The 14,932-nt window shown below is 40.9% G+C and overlaps 2 protein-coding genes and 1 pseudogene across 4 annotated transcripts; 1 reads left to right on the plus strand and 2 right to left on the minus strand.

Moving 5' to 3' along the window:
* Window positions 1-1,369: 1,369 nt before the first annotated feature.
* On the minus strand, window positions 1,370-3,389 carry LOC141840526 (uncharacterized). The gene is made up of 3 exons (XM_074728541.1): window positions 2,406-3,389; window positions 1,638-2,216; window positions 1,370-1,550 (listed from the first exon to the last, which is right to left on the minus strand). The coding sequence occupies exons 1-3, from the start codon at window positions 3,267-3,269 to the stop codon at window positions 1,443-1,445; spliced, it is 1,551 nt and encodes a 516-aa protein (XP_074584642.1). The 5' UTR covers window positions 3,270-3,389; the 3' UTR covers window positions 1,370-1,442.
* A 1,225-nt stretch (window positions 3,390-4,614) lies between these two features.
* LOC141839833 (phosphatidylinositol:ceramide inositolphosphotransferase-like) lies at window positions 4,615-8,809 on the minus strand. 3 transcript variants are annotated; one of them, XM_074727669.1, is made up of 12 exons: window positions 8,359-8,809; window positions 8,138-8,227; window positions 7,071-7,157; window positions 6,897-6,965; window positions 6,267-6,347; window positions 6,123-6,194; window positions 5,984-6,044; window positions 5,796-5,898; window positions 5,592-5,687; window positions 5,455-5,501; window positions 5,235-5,365; window positions 4,615-4,854 (listed from the first exon to the last, which is right to left on the minus strand). In XM_074727669.1, the coding sequence occupies exons 2-12, from the start codon at window positions 8,207-8,209 to the stop codon at window positions 4,777-4,779; spliced, it is 897 nt and encodes a 298-aa protein (XP_074583770.1). In that variant the 5' UTR covers window positions 8,210-8,227; window positions 8,359-8,809; the 3' UTR covers window positions 4,615-4,776. The 3 variants fall into 3 exon arrangements, with proteins under 3 accessions (XP_074583770.1, XP_074583769.1, XP_074583767.1); XM_074727668.1 differs by having other exon boundaries at window positions 8,427-8,808; XM_074727666.1 differs by having other exon boundaries at window positions 8,345-8,422.
* Window positions 8,810-11,633: 2,824 nt separating this feature from the next.
* Window positions 11,634-14,864, plus strand: LOC141840482 (uncharacterized; annotated as a pseudogene).
* Window positions 14,865-14,932: the final 68 nt, after the last annotated feature.

Below are 14,932 nucleotides of genomic sequence, written 5' to 3' on the forward strand. Positions count from 1 at the left end.
TGCTCAACGTATGGAGACAGGTTTGCCACGTAGGTCATTCAAACTGGTGCGGTTTGACCGTTCCAGACGGCGAGTCCGGGGGACGGGTTTGAACACATCTAAAAGGAACGGCTAGAATTACGCCACGTTGGCCTTCAGAGTCGGTTTGTTTGACCGCAATCTGCCAGTCCATGGTAACAGCCCATGGGCCTACTAAACATCATGTTTCAAATAAAAACTTTTAATTAACAATAAACGAAGCCCATTAATCTTGTGTGTATCGAACTAATACAAAATTTAACTCTAATTAACTTTTTGTATATATCATAATGCTTGAAATGTATTTACTTGAACTGAAATAATCTTTATTACAAGATTTGTAAATTTATGTGATTATGAATAAGACTTGTATGGCTACGTTTGGAAACGGGGACAGCTACAGAAAATACAGAGACAGTTTTGATTTTTTGTCTCTGTCCCGTTTGGAAATGAGAGACAGATACAAAAAATCAATTTCTGTCTCTGTCTCCGTCGCCCAACTAGTCTTTTTTCTGTCCTATTCGAAAATCGGAGACAGCGGATTTTAGACGGAGACAGAAGAAGTTAAATTACCATTTTACCCACAAAACCCTCAGCTAAACCCTCAGCTGTTCGCACTCGCACCCCTTCCTCACGCGCCGTCGTTCGCACCTTCGCACCCTCCACCTGACGCGCCGCCGTTCCTCCACCCTCCACCCTCCACCTGGCTCGTCAAAGGAAGGGCACCTTCGCACCCTCAACCCTACACCTGACGCGCCGCCGTTCGCACCCTCCACCCTCCACCTGACGCGCCGCCGTTCGCACCATCCACCCTCCCCCTGGCTCGTCGAAGCAGACTTTGGATACGTTCTCGAAGACGTGCCGCACTTCAGGGACTACCGGTGAGTCTTGCTCGATCTCTCTTCTTTCTTGATCGCTGTATTCAATTTGGAAGTTTGCAACTTTTCGTTTGATGTGTTATGATCTTGCTTAAGTAATCCGTTTGCTGTTAGTTATTCTTTCAATGTTAGTTCCTATTCGTTCGAACGCAAAGGCCCGGTTCTCTTCTACCCTACCCACACCGCCCATCTCTTTCTTCCATTCTTGTCGCAGTTGCTTAGTTTATTGTCTTCTTATTCAAGATCTCTATTGATAGACGGGAAGCTAGCTTGGCTTGAATGTCATTCTTGTTTGTTCTGGAGAGGGTCAAAAGTAAACCGAGTGAACATGGAAAGTCTCGTCTTTTCTTTCTTTATTTTTTAGGGGAAAGGGAGTGGTCAGAATGGATGAAGGATGTTGTGGTCCTTAAACATCCTCTCCTCTTGTCCTTGCTAATGGTCCCAACGAAATACATATTTCTGCCTTATAAAAGGTCCTAATTTCAGATCCTGATTTTTACAGAAGCCGCTCCTGCTCTCGCGTATCAGTCCACCATCGTCGGAAATTTACACGGGCGGCGTGAGATCTCCCGGCCGGCAAGTTTTGATTCGCACCTCCAGTGTCCGCCGCTCCCACCGCGACCACCGCGTTTCGCAACATTGCCTCCTCGGAGCCTGGCATCCAGTTCAATCCCACGTCGGGTCGTTTAGATAATGCGTGGAGTGTATTTCGCCATGAAAGCTAAGTAATTTAGCACTTACTCGTCTCCACGAAGCCATGTCCATCTTGGGCGCGATCACCTTGACGGTTTCCAGTCGCGAGGCGTCGTCGAAACCAGGCAGCTCCTTGCACCGCCCTGCCTCCCCCTTCCGGTACCGGGAGTACTCCGACACCGTGGTTCCGGTCCCGTCAGGCCTCCGCTTGCCCTCCCTTACGCCGCCGAGGAAGAACAGGAAGGGGCGATCGCAAGGCCGGTCAGCCGCCACGGGGCGTGTATTGAACGTGAAAGGCCCTTGGCTAAAGCTCCTCCAGGTCTTGAAGGTGCGGAGCGGGACCTCGAGTTCAGTGGCCGGCAAGGCGCGCGGGTACAGCTGGGCGGTGTAGCCCCAGGACACGGAGACGGACCAGGCGAAGCCCCGCTGGGCTTCGTAGCAGAAGCACTGCTGCAGGATGCGGCCCGGGTCGAAGAGGGACGCCTCCATCAGGGAGCGCAGGGCTCCGAGCTGGCCGCCCCCCTCACCAGGCCTGATGGGGGCCAGGTAGTCCAGGTGGTGCAGCGTTACCAGCGGCGCCACCGGGTGCGCTGCCAGAAGCCCGTACGCGTCGCCTCGCAGGTCCAGCTGCAATACAACAGCGTTTGTTGAAATGGCTTAACTTGAACAAAAAGAGCAACGAAACCAAATGCTCTGTTAACCAAACATTCATGAGCGTTCATGGTAAATCGCCCTGATGTGAATTGAGATCGCAACTGGAATTGTTAGGCTCATTATACAGAGCGAAAGATTGAAGGTGATGGGGAAATGGCTTACTTGGTGGAATCCGGGCTCGCGTGTGAGCGGGATTCCGAGCTCGCTGAAGCAGGAGTGCACGCGCTGGTCGCTGCCGTAAAGATTGGCATAACGGTCGAGGCAGCCGTCGATGACTCCGGCGAATTCGGCCGCCGCGGGGGCGCTGACGGCGAAACCCCCACCGCCAAAGGCCATGCCGTATGAATGCATGTCGTTCTGCTCCACGCTCTCCGACGGCGTCCCGACGTAGTACATCTCGTCGTGGTCATATTTCCGCAGCGTGGCCACCAGGTTGTCGACGAAGAAAACAGTGTCGTCGTCGCCCATAACGAACCAGCGGACGGACGCGTCCTGGGCATGCAGCTGCTGCGACTCCGCTACGATCCGCGCCATCCGCGACGGCGCCGCTCGATTCCCGAACCGCGAGGCGTTGGCGGACACACGGAAAGGGGGGTCGCTGGAGGACCATGCACCGGCAGGCGGAGCCTCGTCGAGCCATACGTGGCCACGGGTACGCTCCGGGCGCCACCACAGCGCGCTGTAGCCGCGCCGCCGGGTCCACGTGGCCACCGACCCGCCGATACAAAAGACGATGTGGGAGAGATCGGTGGGGGAGGGATCAGCGGAGGCAGGAGAAGGAGCGACGGCGGCGGCGGCGGCGGTAGCAAGGGCGAGTTGAGACTTGCTGTTACCGCTGCAGCCGAAGCAGCGAAACGACCAGTACAAGCGGTGGTCGAAGGACGTGTGCGCAAGGAACACAAAGGATAGGACGAAGATGAGGCAAACGCAAGCGCCTATCCGGCACCGCCGCACGCGGCTGCTGCCGACGGCGGCAGAGGCCGCATCGTTTGCGCTAAAAGCCCAAGCATTCAACTTCGGAATCATCTTTAACTTGCAACCCAAATGTTTTACCCTGCGATTGAACTCCTAAATCAACGAAACAGGAACCCTAACTCAAAATGGGAAGAAAATTTCGGGCCGATTCCCTGGCGACGACTCGTTCCGTCTGCAACTGGATCGTGGAGAACAACCGTCGATAGGCGAATCTAGAAAAGGGAAAAGATGGGAAAAAGGGCGGAAATAGTCCAGAAGAGTACAAGTGGCGACGACCGGTGAGGATGTCGTGTGTGTGGCGCAGCAGTGGCCTTTCGCATGTCACTGGTGAGGTCACGCGTCACGTGAGGCCCACACGTAGATTGTGATGGCATAGCGGCGTAGACTTTTCTACCGCGGTTTAGGGCGATCCACGTCATTTGCCTTAATCCGGCCTCTTAGGGTTTTGACCTACCAAGATATTTTGGGGTTTTAGGCTTCCGAGAGTACATGGGCTTTTAGAGTCGTTAGCCTACCAAAATACATCGTTCGTTTTTTTTTTAATCTTCACAGGAGAGGATCAACTTTTTTATGTCTTAACATAAGAAATTCCGTCCAGATGTCAATTACGTGGATTGTGGTATTTTTTTAATCATTTTTTCACATTTAAAAATATGATAAATTGTAAAAAAAAAAAAAAACAATCTGTTCCCAGTGTACGTGGCTTGCTGTCGTTTAGTGGTCGGCCATGTGGGTACGATGTAAAAAAATAATAAAATTATATTAGTTATTCACGGGGTCGGATGAGTGTTATATATCTTAATCTTTAAATCTTTAAAAAAAATTTAAAAACTACATTAGGTTTTTACTATATATAGCAGTATTATTCTACTCACTCATCCGTGGACAACTCACGGATATCTATCATTTTTTTTTTTTTACTTTTTTTAGACAACATGAGAATTAAAAATTAAATTTAGACAACATCTCCTCTCTAAATTCTAAATCAAAAAAAAAATTAAAAAAATACTAAATCAATTTATCCGCACACATATATCTATACTTAAGGTATCCTTGGAAATCGACTTTCGTTTTTTTATTATTCATTACTTATTATCTATACTAAAATGACTCAAACTTGATATGGCTTATAACTTGTGTGAAGCTTGATATGGCTTATGTTGAGCCATGCTAGACATAGCCAAAACCGTGCATCCGCATGGAAAACATTTTTAGTTCTCTATAGCACCATACGTATATAAAATTCATGCGTTTTTTGTGCTGAAAGACCATAATAAGGTTGAGGGTTGGTGCGGTAGAGGACCAAATATCTCCCTTTTAAGAGGGAGACCACTTTTCCATCCTCATTTTTATTATTATTATCTATCTCTCTTCACTTTTCCACAAGGAAACACAGTTTAAAGCAACGAGGAAGTCTAAATTTATTTTCTTGCTGCATAAAGAATCGTTACAAATTTTGAGAAATAAAATAAATATATGAACAAGATAAAAGGACCAAAGAAGGTTACAGGCTTCATTTAAAGATCAAAACTGGAGCAGTAGTTCCCACTGGCTTTTCCTATGCGCCATTTACAGCAGATTCAGAGTGCATGTGTTTGCCATCTTCATGCTTACCATTTACTTGCATCCTTGGCCTCTGATTTGAGAGAGAGAGGGAAAAATACACAGATAATTGCAATTAGTAATCAACAAAGGGTAATGGAAAACAAGAGGGGAAGGTGCGAATCATAATATCATGTCTTGTAGGAAGACAAACTGGAACATTAACATTTTAAGGAACTACAAATATTTTCAGTGTTGAGCTTGCAATGTTGAATGAAAATTAACAATTGTATAATGAGATCATCATGTAAGGTTTTAAGGAAAGAACATTTCTTCCACCTCTGAATAGAAACAAGCGGTGCATTTGATATCACAAAATAAATCTGTGTAGATAGATCATGTGTAATAAAAGATAACCGTGTTTATCGGCTGTTCTAGAGCTGAAAGAAATATTTCTGATCAAATATGGCATACCCAATCAGCAGAATCTACTGAATTTCCATTCAGTAACTTGTTATCTTCTCTAACTTCTCTAAACTTTCCATCTTTTTCCTTGGCGCTCAATGGCAGCAATGGCTGGGAGCCAACAGAACGGTCAGGCATTTCTGCACAAGAATATGAAATATATGTATATATCAATCGGAATTATGAGAAAATATAGATAAGATGGTCAAAGTAGAGGACAGATATGCACCTGGTAGTTTCTTGTCGATGAAGAATACCACTAAATTTACTGTATACCTACAAGAATATTGAGTGCAAATTAATCCAGTTGCTGTCACGAAATCTTGAAGGATGCAAAATAAAACAGCAGGATCTCATTCGACCTACCATGCGACAACTACATCAACTGTGTAATGCTTACGGGAAGCAATTATAAGCAAACTCTGAATGATGGCAATGACCCAAGCAACAAACTTAATAAAGCTGCAGTTATGCAAATCAGGGTTCAAAAAACACTAATCAGCAACAGTTGTATAGTTTCTGCCTTTGGATCATAAACATCATCATCAAAATTAAAAACGAGAAGTGTACCTGTTAGAGCCATATTTATGATATGTAATGGTGAAGACTAGTATAAATATCATGTGGGATGAAAATATGAGATCACCACAACCATATATGACCCCATGAGGAACTGTAAGAAAGAAAAAGCAGGGTAAATACCTAATACATGAATGATTCAATTAATGATTCAGGAAGTAGTCGAGGTAGGAACCCACAGTTAATAAGGAGTACTTCATACACACTCTCTGGTGGAGGCAGTCTGGCAAGCTCCGATCCCTGAATAAGGAAAGTGATACAAATTGATTATTGCGGTCATGACAAAATTGTATTGACAAGCTATTTTCAGACAGATACCTCGCGGCAGTGATAGTTAGGACCAGGAAGCTGGGTAGAGTAGAAAGTTACGATTCTTAGCATTTGAGAAGCCTGCAAGGACCACTTACCATTATATGGCATAAATCAGGGATAAAAGCAAGTAATAGAATGAAGGCAACTTACAACTAGAAAAGCCAAAACCCTACGCCAAAGCAGAACGGTATAGAAGCGTTTGCTACTGTAAACAAACGGATGAAAGGTCCACTGAAATGGCATACAATAAACATGTCATAATAATCATACAAAACCATAAAATTACATGTCTACAATGTAAGCAGGACAATACGATAGCACACGGTAGCCTTGGTTGCATGCATTTTGCATGTATGTGGATTTGCAGGGGGGAAAACAGAGGAAGAGTGGAGTAAATTGAGGGATTAATATGAGACAAAAATTTAATGTATTAAGAACATAATATGGCTTAAGATGAACTGATGATTATGTGATATCTCTGATACAAAAGGTTGAACAAAAATGCTGACAAACCAGAATGTTGCATGAAAGAGCAGAAGAATTCAAAGTGTCCACAACAATACAAAGAATCAAAGATAATTTAGTTTCAGCTACCCTACTGTGTGATGAAAATGCTCCTATGACCTACTTGCCAACATGTTCAGTGATGATGTTTTGAGTTTGGCATTACCTCCAGAATTAAAGGCACATTGCTTCTCTAGTTTATTTTTTCCCTATGGCATGAACTATCTATGCAGTAAATTAGAACCCATAAGAAATAAAAAAGACAAAAATGCATACCAGTACGAAGGACAGAAACAGGCAAGTGAAAAGAGTCTCACTGATGTAACCTCTTGCTCTCCCTAGTTCCTAAAATCAAACTAAATCAGTAAGAATATGATATCACATAGACCCTGAACCAACAATCATCTAGCAAACAATTGGGGTCAATTAGGCTTAGGCACTGGTACACACCGGAAGGATCATAAACCCAAGATCTTGAAGAGTTGGGCCAGGTCGATGTAGATAGTGAACTCCTCGTGCAGCCAGCCCATGAATATACTAAAGAAAAATCAAATAAACATTAACCACATGCATTTACTTCTATAAGAATAATGGCATTACTCCACAATTGAATGAATGAAAAAATGAAAAGCACAAGCAACCATGACAACAACAGTAAGGCAAAGATAGGGAATGATAACAAAATTTTATCAACAAAATATTAGTGCCAATGACAATGAGCTGAGAATAATGCATAAATTTAACCATTTATACTTGAAGAGATGCAGACATTCTTTGATTATGTGAGGTCAATAAGTTCAACTGTTGAGATTAATGTTGTAAGGTCAGGTAGAAGAAGAGCAAGGAAAAGTATTAGAAATAGTAAAAATTAGTAGCAAATAACAGCTACATGAAAGACAAAAGCATGAACTTGACCATTATACCCTAAGAGACACAAGCTTGATTCAATTAGCTGAGGCCAATAAGTTGAATTATTGTTGTTACGGGTGTAAGGTGAGATAGAAGAAGAGCTAGGAAGAATTTTGAAAACAATAAGATATTAAGGGCATTAAATATTGACACGAAGAAGTTATTCAACAGTGGTCAATGGCTAGGAACATATTCACGTAGCCCAGTTCAAAGTACTTTAACATTGTCTAGTTAGAAAAGAAAACAGCTTGCTAACAAAGTCTCCACACGATTAGATAATCCAAGGAAGCACAAAACTTTCCAAGGAGATACCTTACAAATTACAATATCAAACAAGCTAAATCTATTAGCCATCTGCAACTATGAATGTTTTTGCATCAAGAGATAAAACTAAATATCTGATTAGGATCAATAAATCAAAAAATAAGATTACACAACTCAAGAAAACTGCCCAATCAGAAAAACGATTAAGAAAAATACAAAATGAAAAACTAAAAAAACTGACTTCTGGTATCACAATCCAAGAAATTGTTCCGGAACACACTGAAGAAAATAGAATAAACGCTAAAAAATAATACCTGAGATTTCAACAAAAAACAAGAAAATACCTGAAATATGAGTCCGGCTAGCAATAGCTTCCACTTCTCCCTGAGAAGCTTAAGTTCCACAGAAGTTTCCATGAAAACCCTCTTCCATAGCTGCAAAACAGAAGACGATAGCAACCATCAAAACAAATTAAACGCCAAGAGATAGAAATCTCCCTGCACCAAAGTGCAGAGGGAAAAAAATACGAATCTTTTAGGGAAGAAGAGGACCATGGAAGACTCACGAACGACGTAAAGCGTCATGACGAGCATCCAAAAGTCCAACCACTCCCATACTAATTCAGCACCTTACCTGTTTGGCCCTCCACATGTCTTCACTCCTCCCTCGTTAAAATGTATCGATCAACAGGCCAAGAACCAGAACTCCCTTTAGCGTTCTCCGCCGATCAGCAAGCAAAGCGTGACCGGATTTCCCCGATTCCAACGGCCAATTAAATCAAAAAACCACGGGAAACTTCCCACAGCGAGAATAAAATTCCTCCTTTATTCTTCCAATCCTCTAGAAGTTCAATTGTGCATCATTATAAGTAGAGGGAAAGGATTGTTGAAGTCAGCCGTCGAGGTGGACTCCGCCTCTCGCTCCCTTCTCCGCGATGGCGGACTTCACACGGATCTTCTTGTCGGAAGCTTCGATATTTTCTGCAGCCGGCGTGGACCGAACGAGGAAAACGGGGAATGGGACCGCAATGCGATGAAGCCAAGCGAAGAAAGCAGAAGGAAAAGAAGGGGGCAGGCGAAATTGACCGATTGAGAACTCCCACAACCCTCAATTTTATTTTTTTTATTTTATTTTGAACCCCCAAAAAAAATAAATAATGCATATGCTATTAAAGAAACCTGAATTGAGTTTAATTCCAATGTTTTCCTAAAATCACTGCATGCACAATTAATTTTTTTAAACCGAAAATTTGCATAATGCTGCCAAATGCTGCAAACGCAAGAGTATGAGTTTTTTTTTTTAGAAAAATCAAATTAGTTAATACATTTCCTGAATTACAGGATTTATCATCTTTCAATTCTACTCATTTTATTCATAAATTTAACTATTGAAACAATTTTATCCTTAGTCAAATCCTTATTATCTTCAATTCACACTGGTATGATGGACTAAATTGTAATGTAGGACGTCAAATTACTCAAGAAAATTTAATAAAAATGAAATCTAGTGGAGTGGTGGTCTCATGTCATTCAACTTTATCAACAAGTCATATTATATATCAACTAAGCTTACCACATCAACATTCAATAAGCTGTCTGATAATCAACTTTGGGTACCACAAAAACATATTAACTTCAAATAGACAATTCTTTCTCAGTGACCAACCACGTGAAAGACTAATTTTTCATTTCCACCTTTACTTGAGGCTCTAATGCAATTGGAGGCCAACTTTTGTCATAGTCTCGGAGTGCAATTAAGCATGGCAAGTTGGTTGTTGAATTTTAGGGAGGCCAAGGCAATGCTCTCCTTCGTTGTGACTACTGTAGCTTCTTGATTTATTTCTCACAGATAGTCGTGAGATCGATTGTATAGAGCCATTGGGATAACGAATTCTACCTTTTTGTTAAAGAAAGAGATGCACACTTCGCTGAGGAACATAATAAAGCATTTATTGTCTATGTTTCCAAGAATGACGAAGAACCAAACATACGGGGTATTCTGATGACAATGATAATAATATCCTCAAAATTGATATAAAACGTGATAATGTTCATGCCAAGCACTTTTCATCGTTGATTCCACAGTGAGATGAAGAGAAGTAAATTTAATAACAGACTTAGTTGAGTTAGTCAATGGTCATTCTAGTCACGATTGTTTGATTAAGTTTAACAATCAACGATTAAATCTATCAAGTTGTTAGGAGCAATGAAAATTTCATTTCACATAATTATGATATGAAGGTTGATTTTGACAAACTTTAGAGGAAATAAATTATATAATTAATTAATTTCATTTGATTGATGAAGATCGAGGCTAAATTAATTTTTTCAGTTTATATGTGTGATAAGTAAATGCAGGTCATATTACGTTTGATATGTATTATATATTTATAGTAGAAGACAATAATATATGACATTTTGTTTATAAAAAAAGATATAAAATAATTTATATATTACCATTAATATGACAGAATACTATCTAATCAATTTTATATTAGATACAATTAAAGAAAGATATATAACTTAATATATCAATATTAACATTATAAAATACTCCCTTACAAATTTTATCTTTTTCAATATAATCATACACCTGAATTAAGACAATTGTAAAAGGCTAATACCTCCGGGCTTAGCAATATGAGGCCCGGCCCATATGAACGAGAATTGCATAATACGGTAATCTCACCCAACGGTTAATCCTTCCTATCTATAAAATTAGACCCGACCACGGGCCGGGTCCAGCCCGGACCCGGGGTTGGCCCGTTGACCCGGTTAGCCGGGCTGAATCGGAACCGGCCCGGTAGGATGTCGGGCCGGTTACGGTTCAAGCTGTTTCAAACCGGCGGTTCACCAGGTTGGGTTTTTTTTTAATTTTATAATTTTTTTTATATAAAATATATTTATTTTTATTTAATTAAATTATAATTTAACATGTCGTTGCTGAGGATCGAACTAAGACATCCCATCCAGGACACAAGCGCATATACTCACCACTGTTCTACAACGCCTTTTGTTTATAAAATTATTATAATTATATATATATTATATCTATATTTATTTAATTCAATTTTAATACGCCGTTGATAGGGAACAATTCTCACCGATCAAAGACGGGACGAATTGTATGTGCCAATGACTTTTATACATAATTTCAATACGATATTATATATAATATAGTTATATATTTATTTCAAATATATTATAATTAAGAGGATCGAACCAGAGTCTCCCGCGTGAGAGAAAGGAATACGCATCACTAAACTACATCGACTTTTCTCTCTTTTTTTTTCAATATTTCTTATATATATATTCTAAATTTTTAATATAATAATCTCGAACCGTCGCGAACCGTCGCGAACTGTGAACCGAACCGTGAACCGACAGTTCCGAACCGTGAACCGTAACCGTCTTGGGCGGTTAAGGTTAAGGGTCGACCTGCCATGAATCGTCGAACCGGCGATTCTACGAACCGTGGTCAGATCTATATAATAAAATCATCCTTTGGGAGCAACTAATCTTCCATATCTCTAGGATTTTAGGGCATCCACAATGTATGAGAATGTATGAGGTTATTTCATCTAAATATTTATGATGTCTATGTTCACATCATCAATTAAATATTTTCATTTCTTAAATATTTCAATTTTTACAATTAAATATCCTCCTCCAAATATTTTTTATATAATAAAATAATCAATCAAATATCATTCCTCAAATATCATCAATCAAATATTTTTTTATATAATAAAATAATTAAAATCATAGGATAAAACTCTTTAATGATTTCAAATCATCCATCAAATGTGCCTTTCCAATAGGGATATTTGATGCATGAAAATATTTCTTCAAATATCCTCTCCAAATATCAGGGGTTTTGTTCCGATTCTCCATGGCGGGCCTCGTGTCATTTCTGCGCTCGATTCCTCTTTCCCCTCTCGCGTCTCGGGCTCTCTCCCTCTCCGGCGCTTCTCCTTTGCTCCGCCTCCGCCCCCTCGTTGCGGCCGTCCGCGTAGGCTTCTCGCTCCGCCGTAATCCGGTGGGATCCGGGCTCCGGTGCTTCTCTACTCGGCCCACGACATCATCCTTGAATGATCCGTCGCCGAACTGGAGCACTGGCCGTGATTTTGAGCAATGGCTCGTCTTCGTGGAGTCACCCGATCCCTCCGATCCCTCCCTCACGCGTGAAAGGATTATTGATGGCTTCATCCTCAAGAAGCCACTCGATCCCTCCCGTCACGCGTGATATTCTTGATATTGATATATATCAAGTCCCTCGCCGAGGAACTTGGCAGGTTAGTATTGCTTTCTCTGGCCTCACCGCAAAGCTATCTTTGATAATCACTCCAGTGTATTTGCCAAGGAGATTATTTTTGGTGATCTTGACTTTTGTTTGAGTCGCTTTCTCTTTATTTTATGCTACGTTCTCAAGATAAACTATCACTTCTTCATGTTTATTTTATTTTCTGTAGACAGGGGAAATGAAAAAAAAAGTTATTTTCTTTTCCCTCTTAAATTACTCTCTCTCGTCCTAATCCCTCTTCCAATTAAACACCTCATTACTGCGGGATAGTGCTGGAGTTATTTGTCAGTTTGAAGTTAGAATTTTTAGGTTAGTTGATAATATATTTGAAGTTGTTGGCATTGGATCAAAGCTAAAATTAGCAGCTGCAAGATGCTTTTATTCTTTAGAGTTACATCTTAGTGATTTTTTGATACAATGAAAATTATATCAGTTGCTAGCCTTAATGTTTCCTTGTGATCTTTGACACGTATGCATTAATTTACTATTTTCTCTATCATGCTGTTTTAGAGGCTCTTTCTGATGATATGTTAGATTTTTTGGTGTCCATTTTTACTGTAATCAGCCGTGCTCTACTTTTTGCCAGTTCTTTAAATTGTCTCCTGTGTTTCTTTTAATATTCTCTTAGCACTCTGCTAACTGGTCTGGTGTTACAGTGAAGAGGAAGCAAGAATATCAATATACTCAGTTTCTACCAAGCATTATTTTGCTTTTGATTGTAAGGTTTCTAAAGAAATCTCATATAAGATCAAGCGTATGTCTATTTACCTTCATTATGATAATTTTTGGCAATATACCTGCCACACAATTATAAATCATACTTATTTGTGTACTCTAAATTCAGCTTTGCCAAAAGATCCCTGGGTTCTTCCTGATTCATACTTGGATGTAAAGAACAAAGATTATGGAGGTGAGGGCAATGCCTTCCTCTTCCACAACTTCCCTTGCAAATGATAATGCCTATATTTGTTATACTATGTTGTTCTTTACAAAGTGACCATTTCCAGTTTAAAATTTATGATTCAATGTGTTAATGCTGTAGATATTGTTGATTGTAGAGAAATGATATGCAGCATGAAAAAATGCAGTATGAAACCAACATGACACTCTCAACTGCATGGTTGTGGGTCCCATTGCATGGATGTGGGACCCACTGCATGCAGTGTGTCATGTTGGTTTCATGCTGCATTTTTTTATACTGCATATCATTGCTCTTGATTGTATTCTTGGATTTGTGTAAAGTAAGTTGACAGGGCACTAGTGAAGGAAAAAATCTACTGTATAATTTATGTAGTTATTAGGGAAGCCATTATTATCTTTCACATAACATGGCATAGCCAACACGCAATAGGGAGGCCAAGGAAGGTACTCTGTCACACTAGGCCAAGTTGACATTGTGGTCGTGGTGTTTCTTGGTAATTTTTGCTTTACATAAAATTTAGTCTACAAGGTAGAAATGAAGGAGAAAGACCATAGTACTACAATTTACTTTTAAGTTGTGGTTTGTTATTACTTATTTTGGAGCTTGGTATTTTACAAGGATTATTACTACTACAAATTTGATGTGTAGGTTGCTTTTCAGAATGACAGTATGCATATTCTGTAGTGGTTTGTTCTTACTCATTTTGTAGCTTGGTATTTTACATGGATTATTACTGCTACAAATTAGATGTTTAGGTTGCCTTGCAGAATAACAACATGCATATTCTGCCCTTGACTTCACTACAAATTTGATCTTTTGCAGGAGAACCATTCATTGATGGAAAAGCTGTTCCTTATGATCCACAACAGAATTTCCAAAACAGAGAGGCTCCTCCAGTTCAAAATCAGGATTTTCCTTCACAGAATACTACACAACATACTTCCCAAGCTACACCGCCTGTGAGAGATGGTGTCACTCCAAACTTCCAAAATCAACCGCCACCCAATTACCAAAATCAAATGTCACCTAATACAACTGCCATACCGAACTACCAAAATCAAACACCACCTAATTCAACTGTCGTGCCTAACCAACATGGTGGCTATATCCCTAACTATCAAGGAGGTTCTCGAGGATATCAGGGAGGGCCCGGGGGTCCTGGCTACCAGGGTGACCAAGGATATCAAAGTGGCTTTCCTAGGAGCAATATACCTGGTGGTGGCTTTGGTAGTAATGGAAGCAGCCCTGATTATCCAGGAGACAATGTTACTGGAAGTAGCCCTGGCTATCCAAGAGGTAACCCTGCCTATCAAGTTAATCCTGGTGGTTATCAAGGAGGCAGTTTTGCTACGCCTCCCATTTATCAAGGAGGCAGTTCTGCTCGACCAGGGTCGCACACTGGTTATCAAGGAGGCAGCCCTAGTGACTATCAAGGAGGTGGTCCCCCGCCCACTGCTTATCCTGGTGGCTACCAGGGAGGTGCCCCTGCATATCAAGGAGGTAGCCCTGTTGGTCGTCAGGTCTTTAATCAGCATTTTCAAGGGCAAGGTGTTACTTCAGGCTATCCACCTCCTAATTCTAGATATCAAGGAGGTAGCCAAAATAATCAACAAGGCGGAGAGGGTTATCAAGGAGGGTCTCCTGTTTATCCAGGAAGAGACTTTGCCTGGTAGAGACCAGTAGATGAGACATTACTATTTATTATGGTTTATCCAGGAGGGCCTAAGCTTCTTACTTTTATTATATTTTCTTTGCTTTCACTGCCTTTAATATTTGAACTGTGAACTGCTAATGCTGGGGTTTTCGAGCTCTTGCTTAATGTTTTAAGTTGACGCTTCATTAGGTAACATATTTCTGTCTATTGTTTTTGGTTGCATTGTACTGATGGCAAATTAGTGGAAAAAGAATTGAGTAC

The sequence above is a fragment of the Curcuma longa genome, chromosome 11 (genome assembly GCF_044706935.1).
Source record: "Curcuma longa cultivar G26 ecotype Majalengka, Jawa Barat chromosome 11, ITB_CL_G26_1.1, whole genome shotgun sequence".
NCBI classification, from domain to species: Eukaryota; Viridiplantae; Streptophyta; class Magnoliopsida; order Zingiberales; family Zingiberaceae; genus Curcuma; species Curcuma longa.